We start from the raw sequence: 16,798 nt of genomic DNA on the forward strand, positions 1-16,798 counted from the left end.
CCCCCTACGTGTTCCTCCATGCTCCAGCACATGGTGACACAAGCATTATCCCCCGGCACACAGCGGCATGCCGTATCACATAATTGCACCCAGCAGCCGCGGCATCTCTGGGTGCTGCAAAAAATGCCACGGAAAGTGCCGCAAAAAATGCCACGGAAAGTGCCTACTAAAGTGCCTACTAGCGACATCTAGCCGCGGCATCTGTGGGTGCCGCAAGAAATGCCGCAGAAAATGCCGCAAAAAATGCCACGGAAAGTGCCTACTAGCGACATCTAGCTGCGGCATCTCTGGGTGCCGCAAGAAATGCCGCGGAAAGTGCGGCTGCCGGCGGCTGCCGGCGGCAGCCAGCGGCACTTTCTGCGGCATCTCTGGGTGCCGCACGAAATGCCGCGGAAGATGCCGCTGCCGCAAATTGAGCCAGCCCCTACTGTACAATGTAAGTGATGGTGGACAAACAAACACATTTAAAAATTAATCTAAAGCATCAAAACATCACAATTAGTCAAATCAATTGCATATCTCTCATAGTTAGTCTTTTTTGTACCAAAGTTGCATTTTTTATTCATTCTTTTTGTTGCCATCCTTCAACTTCAGCTCAACAGGAAAACACTTTAAATACAAAAGCACATCCAGCCTAACTGTGGAAGATATCGAATTGGTTTGACTTACTCACATAAGCTTCATATAAACTTTATTATCTTGCATTTAAAATCTTACTTGTAGGCAACTGAAGTAAAAGTAGGCTATTTTTAAAGGAAATTAGCCTATCCCAATTTGTATGAATGTACTTTTGCTTAAGTTGGTTATCAAATACAAACACATAGTTTATTACATCATAGTTTATTTCATAATATTGTTTTTCAGCAGAATGACTTTTTGCCAGCCAATAGGCTATGAAATAGGCTAAAATGTAGGTACCTAAATTCTGACAAACGGCATTATGAAATGAAACTATAATGTAATTGTGAAAATAAGGAAGCTACTAAATGAATAAAATGTTTTTACATGTAGGCTAATTAAGTAGGCTACTACTAGCCTATTTTTACATTGTGGTGTCATGAATCTGATGGGTCACCAAATTCTGTGTAACACCGGCGTGTACCTTTAAGTTTGGTTGAGTCTGCCAGTAAAACCAAAGTAGAAGAAGACGACGCAGCAGCTGAGTGACTGGTCTCACTGCAGAGAAATGTCATTTTGTAGCTTCTTCGGGGGAGAGGTCTACAAAGACCACTTCAAAACAGGTATTGTTATCATCTTATTACATTGTTATCGTCGACGTATTGTAATGTATGAAACGTTTCTGCTTGACGGCGTTACAGACGGTTTAGCAGAGTTAATGATAACCAGCTAGCCACCGTTAGCCAACAAACCTGACTATTATCTAGCCTACTGTAAATAACTTTACACACAGGCTTGTAGATGTGGAGCTAAAATGTTTAACTTTAAGGAAAGGTTGACATTGTTTGGCATAGGCTACTGAAAAAAACCCCAACCAATTTAAGCTTGTTTTGTAACCCATGAACAGGTTACACAACTCTTACAAAACTGGATATTGCAGATAAGAAGTTTAAGTTCCACTCATGAAATCAACCACACATTTGAAGAAATGCAAAGCACTATGTACATACCTGGATTTAAAAAGCATATAAAACATATTATATAGACGAATATGAAGGAATTTAATTAAAACAAAAACATCTCCAGTGATAAATAGACGATAACACGTGATTCGTGTTTGTGTGTTTTCATTTTAAACAGATCTTTCTCCTGCCGATATTTAGTAAGTTAATTGATACTGTGGTAGAGTCCGACAAAGTTAAGATTGATTAAAACTAGAGCTGCAACAATTCTGATGTTTCATTGATTGTAGCAGTCCTTGGATTGAAAACAATAGAGAGTCTCGACTGATGCATAAGGTTTTCTTTATTTAAATCCACCAAACAGCAGGTTGACGTCAAGCAACTTTAATTCATTGCTTTTCTTCTGTCATGAAATTAACCCTAACCCTAACTTGTACAGTCATTTACATTGATATTAAACAATAATTTGAAAGTTTAATCAACAGATTCATTGATTGGTGAGAATAATTGTTAGTTGTAGCTCTAATACTAACCATCATCTTCCATTCTTTACTCCTCAGGGATGTATGTGTGTTCCAAGTGCGATCACCAGCTGTTCTCCAGCCGCTCCAAATATGAGCACTCATCTCCCTGGCCAGCCTTCACAGAAACCATCCAGGAAGATAGTGTGTCCAAACATGAGGAGAGACCTGGGGCATACAAGGTACCATCAGTAGCAGAGAGATTTACTTTTTAAATAACTTAATCCTTCAGAGGAAATTCACTTCTACACCAGCCACCACACAGTTTATACTTGAATATTCAGTTCAGCAGCTGTTTGCAGTTTACGTCACCCACCTATTCAGATACCAGTAGCTTGTAAACAACTCATAACCCTAAAGGACCTTTCATTTGAATGATTGGTTTATTGCACTAATGCTCACATGTGATTCAGATGTATGTTTTTTTTGTTCCAGGTTCGGTGTGGGAAGTGTGGAAATGGACTGGGCCATGAATTTGTGAACGATGGGCCAGGCAAAGGGCTGTCTCGCTTTTGAATATTCAGCAGCTCACTGAAGTTCATCCCTAAAGGTAAAACAATGCTCCTATGCATTTTGTTGTTCAGTATATGTAACAAAAGGATAATACATTCAAATAATTTGAAAGGTACTGGACAAAGACCCAAGTGTTTGCTGGGTAACAACTTCCACATAGCCCAACATGTCCTCGTATCTCTCCCCTCTCCACAGATAAGGTTGATGGGCAGTAAGTGAGCTGTCAGGGGGAAGTGCTGCTGAACTTGTAGACGTTTCTCTGGGCTGGGCTGCTGAAGGTGCGGACAGTGGATGAAGTGTTCTGGGAAAAGGCCCAATGTGGGAGCACCAGGGCTCTGATGGACGGTGGCCTCACTGGACAGCAAGAACAGAGGACTTGTCTCAAATCTTTTATTATGCAATAATCACAGACTCATTAACCAGGATAACATCACTGATTACACATTCACTATCTCATCAGTTGCATATTGATTGAGACTTCATTTCTTATGTAACAGACTTCAGATGATTTTGTCAGCAATTTCTTACAGAGAGTTTAAGTGTGTGTTTAAACTGAAAGTGAGCAAACACCAATCTGTAAAACTTTAAACTTAAGACTTCCAAAGATTACTTATGATATTTTTAATATTCATTCATCTACAATGACCTCTAACTGCAATGTTTGTCATGCCAGATGCAGAAACTTTGTAATGAAATAAATCATATTTTCACTACTGAGTAGCTTTAAATTAGTCACAATGACTGATTGCAAATAACTGAAATGTATTTTAAATTAAGATAATGGTACTTTGATAAATAGCTCATGCCTATAATCTTGTTTTCAAATATTAAAGTCACTTTTTTCCTACTTGCTGTGAATAGTTTCCCATTATTCATTCAGGAGGTGCATAGTCATGGTTTTGCCTGCAGAAGAAGATTAGGGTTAGGTAAAAAAAATTATTTCAACTCAGAACTGCTGAAAATAGTGAAATGATTATCGACTGCTTAAATGTAATCTGTTGAGTGTAGGAACTGTATGATGATCAAAAATTGGGTAAAAAACAACAACAACAAAACACGACCATAGCTAACAAGTTAAAACACAGCCCCACTGAGGGCTAATTAGGCTTATTGTAAAGTAATATCTTTCTTCCAGGCAGTAAATAGATACATGCACATTTGCCTTTTCTAGCAAAGAGATTCATTTAAATAACTAATTATACTCCCTCTCTATTTTTGTGACTCAAACTGAAATCCTCAAGTGTAGGATGTTTGCTTCCCACATTCTTCTCTAATTTGCTCATTTTATACATTAAAAATGATAGATATTGATTTCAAGGTAACTGTTGATGCGTAGACACATAATGGCATCAGTAGACCAAGAAGTTAAAGTGTCTTCCAGTAACTCAATTATGGCGTCTTCCATATGTTTTCCTCTATGTTGTTTCCCCTTCCTAATGTTTCATATTTGTCCCCAGTCTGTGTCTCACTGTGTTTGTGTGTGTGTGCTGGGTGTGACCTCTTGATTTCCCTCTGCTACCATTTAACCTGAGCACCTGCAGCTGATCGACTAATCAACTCGACAAGCCACAGCAGTATAAAGCACCAGTTCATCTCTCCAGGTTCTGCCAGATCATTCAGTCACCAATGCGGTGCAGACACTACGGTCAAGTCCTTTGTAACCTGTTAGGTTGTTTGTCTGATCTTCTAATCCTAATTCTACTAATCTTGTTCTCTGCCTGTGCTTCAGGTTCACCACGCTAGCTTCCAAAATACCTGCCACGTCAGCTGTTTGCCAGTTTGGATCGTGGATCTCTTGTTTGTTCAGTCCTTCACCTTGCATTGCTCCCTGCTCCACTCTGCTATTCCCATTCCTATAATACAGTATATCAGTGTTTTATTTGATTGGATTTTCACCTTCAACTTGAACAATATTCTGAACAATTGAGGAATTAATTTTAATTTAACAGGGATATCTTTAATCCACCCAATCAGAATGTCTCACATCTGTGATAGGTGAAGGGCAATGGGATGTTTCCCACCCAAGAGTTGAGTTTATTAAAAAAATTAGCTTGGGAGGACAAAGGGTAGGATGGGTAAGTAGAAGCAAAGTACTACTTTTTTTTGTGGTCTTTTTCAGTGTTTAAATTCCATTTTACAGTATAATTTTGTGGAAGTGTTAATTTTTTGTAGAAGGCAGGATGAGACTAGTTTAAAACTAAATTAAGATTATCTACACAGTGCACAAAGATGAAAAGGAAAAACAAACTTAATGTGTTTACTAGTGTATAAAAAAGTAATGGGGCTCTGGGCTGGTTTTCCTCCTGTCCTCCCCAATTTTTTGAGTCACCAGCTGCCACCAGTCTGAATAAACAAACAGTGAAATGTTCAGCAGTGGAAAGTGACCTATTTAGACTTCTGTAGACCACTTTGCTTTAGTTTCAGTCAGACTTTGGATGGAATGATTTTTAAATATGAGGACTCATCTCTCTCTGTGCAATTATCTCCTTCCATTTAGTCTCTCTTTGGTTATATTGATTATTCTCATTTTCTTATACCAGTTTACTCTAAGCAGTGGTTTCACAGTAAGGTCTAGTTGGACTAAAATGGCTTTTAAGACTTGATGAGCTAAACTCACTTTCTGGGTTGTGCAAAAAAAAAAAAAAAAAAAAGATTTAAGATAATACAACTGACAATCTGCTTTTGAAGTTATGGTAATTCTTGTCTAACATTAAAAATACATCAGCTATTAAGAAAAGCTCACTAGAACCTGTGTAAAAGATAAGCAGGTGAGATTGGAATCAGAGGTTGGGAAGCCATTTCATTGATCTAAAGTGTTTGTGCTTTGTTGCAATGATCATACTTTAAAGATGACCTTGAGTGCTGAGAATATCAACCTCCAGATATAACCAGCTTTAATTATATAAGTCTTACTTATTTCATTTATATACATTTCTTCTCCTTGTTTGACCTTTTAAAGTTGGGCTAGTAATCTGGAGCCTAGCGCCATTTAGGCTACATAATATATTTTTTAAATTATGAATATAATTTTAAACATGAAATAGCCATTTTTCTGATTATTTCCTGTCCCCATCCATCCAGTGTGAATACATTAAACACACCCTCCCACCCTCAGCATTGCTAGAACCCAGTATAAAAGTGCATGTAAAGTAGTTATGTGAATGTGTATTGCTTTTAAAGTAAAAAACACAGGATTGGGGTTCAGTAAATAGCCTGACACTGTTGCTCAGTGATGTAAGTACTGCCATCATGTGGAAGTAATGAGAATACGTTCCAGTATTACACAAGGAGGGCATAGCTGTTGACACTTGATCTGGGCATGCAGGTTTGTTCTAGTTTAAGCTGGGTGACTCTTTGTAAACATACTGTAAGCTTCAAGCTGAAGAGAAACTAAACCTCTGGTTATTAGACACTGAATCATTGGACATGGATGAAATGTCATATTGCTCTTTCTCTGGCGGAGAAGAATATAAAAATCACTTCCATCCTGGTGAGTGACAAAGAAGCATGACGCTTCATGTGAAGGGCAACAAGTCACAGTAGTGAAAATTATAGAACCTCTCCAGTCATTGTTTTTTTTCTGTAAAATGTTTTTCTGTGCTCACCTAAAATCTGAGTTGAAGGCATGTAATTACAAGCGTGATTTGTGATCTCACCAGTGTTCAAACCCAGTAGTGTGATGTGGACAGTTGAAGCCAAATATTTATATTATATGTTCATAGATTCTGATTCAATTAGTAAGAAAGAATAGATGTAATTTTAAGACTTTTTAGCAGGGTAATTTAACTTTTTTTGTTGAAAAATAATAGACAGAAATAACACTTCAGGCAAATCCTTTTCATAGGTCTTAAAACATGTCAGCTCTGCATTCACTGACAGTTTTTCCCATCTCAGGTATATACGTGTGTTCTGAATGTGGACATGAGCTTTTCTCCAGCTCGTCAAAGTTCGAGCACTCTTCTCCATGGCCAGCTTTCTCAGAGACCATTCATAAGGACAGTGTCTCCAAACACCCTGAAGCATGGGGACCCATAAAGGTAAATTACCACTGCAGAACTGTACAGCTAGATATCTTTTATAATGTCAGCATATCCAGCTGGACTAAATGGGGATTTATCCCGACACCTTTTTTGTCATAATTTATAGGTTTTTGTTTGAACCAGCTGAATTAAAATTTCCCAGGTTTGTTGTGGAAAGTGTGGCAATGGGCTGGGCCACGAGTTCTTGCATGACGGACCAAGAGAAGGGCTGTCACGCTTCTGAATATTCAGCAGCTCAATGACGTTCATACCTAAAGGTTTGCCTATCAGTGGTTTCTAATACTCGCATACAGTGCATTACACAGTTGTGCTGATAGATTATACCATTATCCACCTTTAACCCACTGTTTTGGCCTTTTCTGTCTCCACAGAAAAGGTTATTGGACAGAAAAGTGAGCTGTGAAAGAGGGGAACGTTATCTGCTGCTGAGGGTGTGGACAGTGAATGAAGTGTTCTGGGACAAAGCCTTATGGAGCTCCAGGCCACGGATAGAAAGTGTCCTCACATAACGGCAAGAGAAGAGGACTGGTCAGCATTTTAAAAACAATCGGCACAGACACATGTAAAAGGGTCATACAAATTCAGCCGCATTCAATGTCCAAATGAACAGCAAAACAGGTTTTAGTTCTAATCACTCCTCCTGTTTCTGGCCATTATCAGATCCATTCATAATACACTTAAAAACAAACAATCTAAAGCTTCAGCCATTCATATTGGTCATAAAATGGATATTTTTAAAGCTTAGCTCTTTATGACTTCTTTTCTTTTTTGTAACTTACTTGGTTTGACTAACTCAGACAACCAAAACCTCATATATGCCTCAAATATACTTTTTAAATACAATTTAACACAAAAGGAAGACTGTGGATTTTGTCACTCATCTTAGATTGGAATTGAATTAAGGGATATTTTAATGGCCAGTATTGGCAGTAAGGAATTATTGCAGTAATGTTCAGTGTTCATTTGTACACCTGACCACTGAAAAATAACAGACGTGACAACCTATCCTTCTGATATTTAAGTAATCTGTTTGGTACACAGAGTAAGATGTTTAATTGAAGTCTGGCCAAAAAATGAGTCGCAGCCTTTTTGTGTCAGTATTGCATATGGTTTGCAGGCCTTAGTTCAAATTACACGACTGGTTTGGGTGCATTAAAATATGTTGAACACACTGAAACACAGGCCTCTTTGAAAGTGTAATTGCATGATTCAAGCAGTTGATGGTGCTATTTAACCTACAAAATATATCCTCACCTAATGCACTAGTGTGGTCTGAACATGAACATTTAGAGCAGGTACCTGTACCAATGTCTTCTTGAGTCACAATGTTTGTAGACCAATTCTCTTTGCAAGAGGATTCCTTAACACAGCCTGTAACAGTTCAATGCATATTTCACCAGGAAAAACTACAATAGAACATATTTGTGCGTGTAATTTATTTGACATTCTTAATTAAGCTGCTAAGATTCACTGATTACAAGTATAGTACATATCTGTAAAACATGCTTCCACTGTCTCATGCCAAGGGTGAAGCAGATCTACTGAGTTATCTGGATATCTTTAACTTAATAAACTCAAACCAGGCCTTTTTACATCCCTCTGTGTTCCAGGCTTGAAGGGGTCCTGCGTTTTCCAGATAACTCAGTAGACCTGCGGCTCGGAAAGGGCCCGCGGAGCAATGGAATTCTAAACAAAGTGAGGATGTGAGGGTATGTTCAATGCCTCTTGTGCTGTTTAAATGTCTCTGGGATGAGCAGGTGTGGAGCTGCTCATTTCAAAGGCTGTTAGATCAGAGGGGAAGATGAAAGCTCCAGTGTCAGCCAGAGGATTAAGAAAGGAAGTGCAAACATTCATAGACTGTAATGATGTTTATTAAATGTAGTCATAAAGTATTTCACAAAGTACAGACATTCTTGTATCATTTGGTGTGAAGATAAAGTTTTCTGGTAAAGTAAGTTAATTTCAGAACTTAAGTCCCTTGTATTTAAAGAGTAGTGTTATTTTCCCATAGATTATTAAGCAGAGAGAAATCCCTCTGCCTGTCAACTTCACCTCAAACTCTTTTTGTTAATTCACTAATACCTTCCTTGTGACTGATTAAATGTCTTTGTTGTGGATTCTCTGTAATGTCGCTACACACAGATGGCACACAGACTAAACTGTCCTCGGGGTGAAGTTTGGAAGTCTGAAAGAGGGAGGGAGAATTTGAGAGGGGAAGAACGACAAACCCAACAACAGACAGAGACCAAAACACAAAGATAAACCAGATGTGAGAATTAGAGATGGAGAGGAAAAGGGCTGTAATTAACATTTGCTATCTGTGAGAGCACTCTTTCTGGTTGGCATCTGAAAACGGCTGCATGGCCAAGAGGAAGCAAACAGGAAGGAGGAAGTGGTAATCCTTTGATAAAATCAGGAGACAGACTTGGATTGCAACCGCACTTTTCTCCCACTGACCTCTGGGGCTCATCCTGGATTGGGATCCTTAATTACATTAAACCACTACTACTCCAAAGCTTTCCCAAGTCCTAAAGGCTGAACCTAGAGGTTTGACTAAACATATGTGTGTGTGACTCATTTGCAGGACATCTTGTTTTAATCGTAGTTTATATTAGCCTGTTGCTTAGATATTGGCTGTTTACTGCACCTGCTTCTGTTTTGCCAGAGAAAAGTGTCTCATTCTCAGTCCACACGCCATGACATTATATCCAGTTCATCAAGATAGGATTCCCTAAAAACATCTGTCATCCACACACACGCCACAGAAGCTGTGATCACTTTGTGGGCTCGTAAGGAATAAAACTCCTCAATACTTAACTGTAGCAGAAATGGAGAAAACTCCTTTCATCAGGGAGTAATATCTGCAGTATGCGTGTTATATATGATGTCTCCATACGTGAGACTGCCCTCCACATGTTTCAGACGTACATATGTTGGCCAAACATCTCTCTCCCTTTGTGTAATGAATGAAAGGATAAACAAGGCTTTTATACATGACACTGGAATGTGATTTCCGCTCTGGATCAAAGGAGACTTCAAGGAAACTCTAGGCACTCCAGGTTGGGCATTGTTGTAATTCTGTCAGGACAACATGTGCTTGAAAAAGATGGAGCTTATGAAAACCAAAATGAGACTCTTTTTTTTTTTTTTCTCGTTCTCCTAGAGAGGCCCAGCAGGGAACCGCAATGTGAAATGATGTGTAGTTTACTGTGAGTATAAACAGATTTTATGTGGCGTGGGTATGTGAAATACATGTATTGGTTATAAACACTGCAAAAATGGAATGAGTATGGATTTGTACGTAAATATAGAAACTATGGGAGACCTCTTATAAGTTATGTTAATTCCAAACAAATGTCAACCATTTAAAGGTGCAATATATGACATTCAGGCCCTCTAGATGACCGCAAATATAAGATAAAATATAATATAAAAAGTTACAATAATGGCGTCCTCAGCAGAGAATTAAGTCACACTCCATCTGTGTGTGTTCTTATTGAAGTTTCTCTCTTCTTTGTTTTGGAAGCTGGTTCAGCCATGCATGAATCATAGTGCATGTGAGTCCCCCGCGTCTGTCTTCAAGATGGTGGGTGGGTTGCAAAGTTTCAAATATTACAGCTAAACCAAGATCCAGTTCTGTAGGTGAGAAACGGGCAGTACCTAGTTTTACAGTTTGATCTGAGTTTTGTGACCTGTCAGTTCAAGGACCCCCCCCTCCCACCCCACCCCACCCCACCCCACCCCCGTCTTTATTGAGAGAATAACGCGCGCATTTGTTTTGGTCTGAGATGCTGTTGCTCTAGTGCGACATCTAGTGAATCTGAATGTCGAACAGTATATTTCACCTTTTTAAACGTGAGGGATTATTTTTCCAAACTTGCACAGCAAAGCCAAGAAAGCCAAAAAAGCACCCAAAAGCACCCTTTAAAATCCCAAGTATGCGGGCTCTCAGTATGAAAATAAACAATACGACAAATTTCAAAGAAACCACATATCTTGCCGCTTTATTGTCACCTTTATCGCAGGATCACATTCCTGTTTCTGAGCTCCACCAGCTTCAATAATACAGGGAGGGTTTTGAACATATATGTATTTGCAAATATCACTCGCTATCTGTACTCTGATCTGGTTCAGGGAGATAGGACCCCGAGACAGCAGCACAGGTTGGCTTGCAAGCTTCAAAGCAATACTTGAGGTGTGTGGCACTGGCATTGTTCAGGTGGATCAGGGAGAGGAGTCCTTATTTCCAGGAAAGCTAGGGGATGAGAAAGGAGGAACAGGAGAATAAGACTGACTGATTGTGTGCCCACATGGCCATGTTTATCCTGCCTTGATCAGAGACTATAGGGCGTTTGAAAGGCCTCAAAAAGAAACTGAGGACAAGGGTGCATCATGTCAAACATCTATTCTGTTCTATGTGTTTGCTTTATACGTTTCAGAGTGAAGGACTGGTAAAAACAATGACATAGATCCACAGATGAAAGTGCGCAAGAGGCTAGGAAACATTATAAAACGCGTCCTCAGAGTATGGAAATATCAGGATGGTTTCCAGCTGAATGATTTAAAAGGAGGTTCAGTTCATAGATAGTAAGAACAGTGACAGACTTTGGAAAATGTTGTATTTGTGTCAGCGCGTGTCTAGAAAACGTCAGAGGTCTTTGACGCCGAGAAAGGTTTAGGAGAGGAAAGTAATTACCCCAGACAGTCTTTCCTTGGGTACGATGCCACAGACAGTCCTCCTCCTAAACCTACATCCACCCACCCAGCAACTAACCCTGGCTCTCTGCAATTTGTGGCTGCTCATCCTCTCTCATCTTGGATAGTAATCCCAGTTCTCCAGATGAGATTCAGATTATACTGTGAGTGTCTTTTCTTCACATTCTTATGCAACGTTTTCTATGTGTGTGTTTGCAACACTTTTAGGCTATACATATGGTCTATGTAGAACTTTTGTGAACCTTACAACCCCCCGAGAGGCCCCAAATGGGTGGTCCCAATAGTCAAAATTGCTCCTTTGGTCATGCTGATTGCTAACTTCTGTGCATGAATGTTCAGGGTTGCTTCAGCTCTTTATTCTCCGCTGTGATTACCCAATCAGACATTTCAAAATGTACATGATATCAGTATTATGAGATGGTTATGGAGGTGTTCTGACTTTAGACTTTCTTAGAAGATATTGTGATAGATGTATGTAACAGTATGCCAGTATATATCTATCTGTTGCCCTTAGCTACAGAAGGAAGGCATGCTCTCCAAGAACCAGCTTCCATTTGTATATTTTGCTACAAATAATAATGATTACTGGGTTTGAATTTTGTGTGTGCGTGTGTGTGTATGCATTAACGGTATACCTACACGTGTACTAGAGTGTGTGTTTGTTTGTGCCATCACATCTGGATCCCTTGAATGTGGGGAATTCCACTCACCTCTACAGATTCATGCCCCTCAGCACTTTTTTGTGCAACACATACACACCATGATTTTAATCTTTATTACAATAACTCCTTCAAGTATTCAATAATAGAGCCAACTATCTTTCTAGAGTTATCATTCATCACTCCGCTCTTATATATAAGAAATCATCTACAAACACATGATTAACATTTCTTCGGCATCAGCAGTTGGCACAGGCACACTTTAATTCTTCACATTTGCTCTTTATTCTTTTATTTTTGTACCAGAAAAGCAAATATTCTCTAATCTCGCCTGCCAGTCACTCAGCAGTAATTGTTTCTCTCTATCCAATAGCCTCTCCCTTATTGGCTTGTCAGTACAGAACACCATGTTACGCCAACACTAAAAGACACAGTGCAGACAGAGTGCATATCTGTGACAACTACTGCAGGAAGTGAATTATTGTTTTGTCAAAACAGAATCGAAAATTAATTTTAAATGTATTTTTGGGGGAAGTCTGCAGAAAAAGCCTTCCTGCTGTCATTTGGACCAGCAGCTCTGTTCTGTCCCCAAAACACAGACCTCAAAACCTAAAGTGAGACCAGATGAGAACTACATGAAGGAGAGGAAGATTTGCGTGCATGTGTGTGCGTGTTTGTGTGTGTGTGTGTGTGTGTGTGTGTGTGTGTGTGTGTGTGTGTGTGTGTGTGTGTGTGTGTGTGTTTGCGCATGTCTGGGTGTGTGTTGGTAAAGGGGTTAAAAAAGAAGAGGTCAAAGGCTCAGAATACATTCCCACAGGAATGGAGGGCACAGACAAACCGATGTGATTATCAGCTTTACGACAAAGTGAGGGGCGTGATCATGCTGTTGTCAAGAAAACGTGTTTCTAACTCTTCCATTACACAGATTCAAAACCATAAATCTGTGCAGATGTGTAAAAGGAAATCTTGATCCAAATAGCATGGTAGCTTATCTTTTTGGGATGTTTTCAGTGATATATATGATTGGTGAGAAGGTAAAGCAAACCGGCAACTTTGCTAGATAAAATTCTGTTACATTTTTGGTTCAGATAAAACATTTTAGTGAATAAACTGGACAAGGGCACATGAAACCCATAAAAAAAAATCACAAAAAATACAACTACAACTAAATCACATTTCCATCTGAAAAAAAGGGTGAAATATTTCATTTTTAAAGCTCATTTATCTCCCATTTTCCTGGTGGGTCACATATTTGGTACACTCATGTCCCCTTTGGCCAAAACAACCATCAGCACCTTAGCTGACGGTCTGCTTGTTTGAGTCGAACATAATTTTGCATTCGTGTGAAATACAGACTGGTCCCACAGGGTAGAAGCCCATCTCCTGTTTCTGCAGCATGAAATAGTTTGAGACACACACACACACATACACACACACGCCACCTCTGGCCCCCAGGATATCATAGGACAGGTGATACTATTTTAGCAGTCCTGACTCAAGGAATGGCAATGGACAGGAGTTCATTTTTTCTTTTTCTCTTTTCTCACAGTCGATGTGACAGGTTGGAATTCCAAAAACATGGGAAACTCCAGAGAGTGGCGAGACAAACTGCTGTGGTTTGACACCAGTAATTACAGCCAGTTAACACCCATCTGAAGACGCTTTATGTTTTTATTTACAGAGACTCTTCAGGTTGGACTTGTTTACATAAATGAGCACATAAGCCCTGGTTGAATAATGACACATTCAGCCCTGATGCCTGTTCACACACTCACATCTTCTGCATCTCTAATTGTTTTGGATAAGCTGAGTGAGTGTGAAAATTAACGAGCACATCCATTTGGGTGGTGGTTCTGGCCCTGTAACAGTAGCACAGTGTTCGATCCAACCGTCCATGTCAGTGAATTTGCAAGAATGGAAAGAAAGTTGTTTTTCACACACTGGCGGAAATAGATGGTGACAGTGACACATAAAAGGCCGGGCTGCGGTTTAGAGATGACGTCATGGCAATCAACATTTAAGACGACGGGGCCTTGAATGAACGAAAGCCACACAGAGCAACCCACAAGAATTTCAGTCACTAACAGTCTGGGATTGGGTACCGCAAGTGGTACATGTGCATGCAGAGTGGAACAATAGGTCTCAACACATACATAGATGCATGTAGAAGACCCTAGAGGCATAAAATTCTGCATGCATACCTACATACATATAGTCAGACACATGCTGCAGTTCAAACTGTTTCACCTTCACAGCTCTGTCAGATTTGCATCCACACGTCTCAGTGAATCCCCCAAAGTGAGCTGGAAGGCATGAAACTGTATACTGAGCTAATCACAGTTGTCTCTTCTTTAACCTCTTTCTCACTCACTTTGTCTCTCACTCAGGCTCGTCTCACAAACGCACATATAGGCACACACAAGCTCCCTTTGCACCCCACCCCTCCCCACCCCCCGCGCCTCCACCCTTCCCAACACACCCAATATCACCGCCAGATCCCACTTTTCACCACAGAGCCGCGGATTAGTAATGAAGGCATTTCCCAAATGGTCTGCGGCTTGTGTGATGACATGATTGTCATTCAGTTTAATTCCCTCTGTACTCTTTAGAATCCTGCTCGCCTGAATCTACTGCTACAGTGAAGCACAAAGAGAAAGTACTGTAAATAACAGTTTTTAAAAAAACTCGAGGCTCCTGTGTAGACTTGCTCCCTGGAAAGGCATTTTAGTTTTTATTGCCAAGATGAAAGACACATTGAAAACGGTTCTGTGCAGCTGTTTCTAGTGGTCGAGGAACGCTTGCATGCATTTTTATTTACGTGAGAAATATCTGCGGGCTCATATCTCTATACATGTATACCAGTTATATAATTGAACCTCCTGGCTTTGATCGATGCATAAAATCGAACCCTCATGGAGCTGGAATGAATCGTAGCAAACTCTTCCTTAGACTGAAATGACTCTCACTTTGAACCTTCGAGGCTGTTGAGAATGTTGCATAAGATACAAACATCTCCCCTATCAGATCTTTAGTACATCCATTCTCTCTCAGTGATGTCTCTATCAAGCTGTGGGGTGAGTCTAAAAGTACTCCTGGGTGTGAAAAAAGTTTGATGCACCTGTGTGAAGGTGGAGAGAGATGATGGATGAAGAGAGGAGGATGTGGAGGGCAGCAGAATATGCTAGATGGGAGAGATCTAAGTGTTTTTGGCTTCTGTCTCCTCATCCATCCATCATTCTTACTGATTTTGCTTACGTTTTGTGGAAAGCTGCAGATGAAAGCTGGGAAGGCTCCAGGAGAAGGGTGGGACCCTGGCAGTTACTTTGTTGTTGGCTTTTGTATTCTGGGATCCTCACTACCTGAGGGTGAGGCCATTGAGCATCTTACATATGGCAGAGAGTGTGTGCATGTGTGTGAGATCTCTTCAAAGGAGCTCCATTTCAGACATTACAATATGGGCATTAAAAGGAATTGTTTTGGGATAACACACTTTGATCTGATAACCACATCACTGCATAGGAAACTAGAATGTATTTAAAGGTAATAAAACCAAAAGCTTGAATAGGAAAGAGATCCAGTCCAAACACATATGGAAAATGCTCTGATCTTCAATCTGGTGGTCACTTAAAAAAATTGTCATTTAAAAATTATTGGTTCACAATTCTTCAAGAGATTAAGATTAAAGTTTCCTTATTGTAATTTGTCAGCACTCACAAAATTTGACCTCTGCATTTGACCCATCTTATACACTTTGCACTTTGATTTTGATTTGATTTTGGTCCCCATCACTTTCATTGCAAGTTCATTATGAAAAGATCTTCTAATGGCCAGTATGAACAGGGGGAATGATTGTGGCAAGAAAAACCTATTTCAGTATTCATATGTGCACCTAACTGTTGTTTTAAGACAGATCTGGAAAAACTGTGAACCTCTCCTTTAAGTCCAAAAACGATAACAGCATTAAGGCTCAATGCCTCTGCACTGCTGAATGGATATCTCCTGGATGGTTTCAAAGATCTGTCATGATGGCTGCAAGGATTCTGCTGGCTAGGGATTTTGCGGCTATTGGAAATGGCCTACATCTTCTTCCTCATACTGGAAACTACAAAATGAGAGTGGATCATTCTGCTTTTGCAAAGGAGGATTTGCTGTAATGGCTGACACATGTACATGCCATCAGCAGGCCTCTGACTATGGAAAGCTCTATCAGCGGCACACACATAGGGATGCAACAACACACACCTGCAGGTGCGACAGTTGATATGGCCTAGATGGCTCACATACATGCATAAATGCCTACACATGGACATGCGTGCAACATATGAACAGAAAGACAACCTCAATCCTATACATACATACAGACATAGTTCACAACTTGTTTCCTCAACACTGCTGCAGCCTGTTTGTTTCTTTAATCTCACTGTTTATATTTCTGAGTCCAAACCTGTCAGGATAACTCTAAATGGAGCAATTAGCATGAGGGAAAAGCAAATAAAATGTCTGATGAAAGCAAAAGCTGGGTCCTGACCTCATTCTGACTGGATCTGCCTGCTAGCCAGCAGACAGTCATTTCCAAAGCTGTGAATTCCTCAGTGCCAGGCTGGCCCCTCTTTGGATGGGTTTACAATGGCTGTTTGTGCTTCAAAACATATCATTATTCTATATTTGCCAGGGTCATGACATTATCCAGTGAGGCATTTGTTTGAGCACCTTTTTTCAAACTGCTTTAACATCTCAGGAAATTGCATTCACAGGCTTTGTAAAACTTA

The 16,798-nt window shown here is 39.9% G+C and overlaps 1 protein-coding gene and 1 pseudogene across 1 annotated transcript; both read left to right on the forward strand.

Annotated features, from left to right (window-relative positions):
* The first annotated feature begins 1,073 nt into the window (after nt 1-1,073).
* On the forward strand, nt 1,074-3,461 carry LOC128378235 (methionine-R-sulfoxide reductase B1-A-like). The gene is made up of 4 exons (XM_053337679.1): nt 1,074-1,241; nt 2,141-2,283; nt 2,537-2,651; nt 2,810-3,461. The coding sequence occupies exons 1-4, from the start codon at nt 1,187-1,189 to the stop codon at nt 2,827-2,829; spliced, it is 333 nt and encodes a 110-aa protein (XP_053193654.1). The 5' UTR covers nt 1,074-1,186; the 3' UTR covers nt 2,830-3,461.
* Nucleotides 3,462-5,998: 2,537 nt separating this feature from the next.
* On the forward strand, nt 5,999-8,160 carry LOC128378234 (methionine-R-sulfoxide reductase B1-A-like; annotated as a pseudogene).
* The last annotated feature ends 8,638 nt before the right edge of the window (nt 8,161-16,798 follow it).

This window comes from Scomber japonicus, chromosome 18 (genome assembly GCF_027409825.1).
Source record: "Scomber japonicus isolate fScoJap1 chromosome 18, fScoJap1.pri, whole genome shotgun sequence".
NCBI lineage: Eukaryota > Metazoa > Chordata > Actinopteri > Scombriformes > Scombridae > Scomber > Scomber japonicus.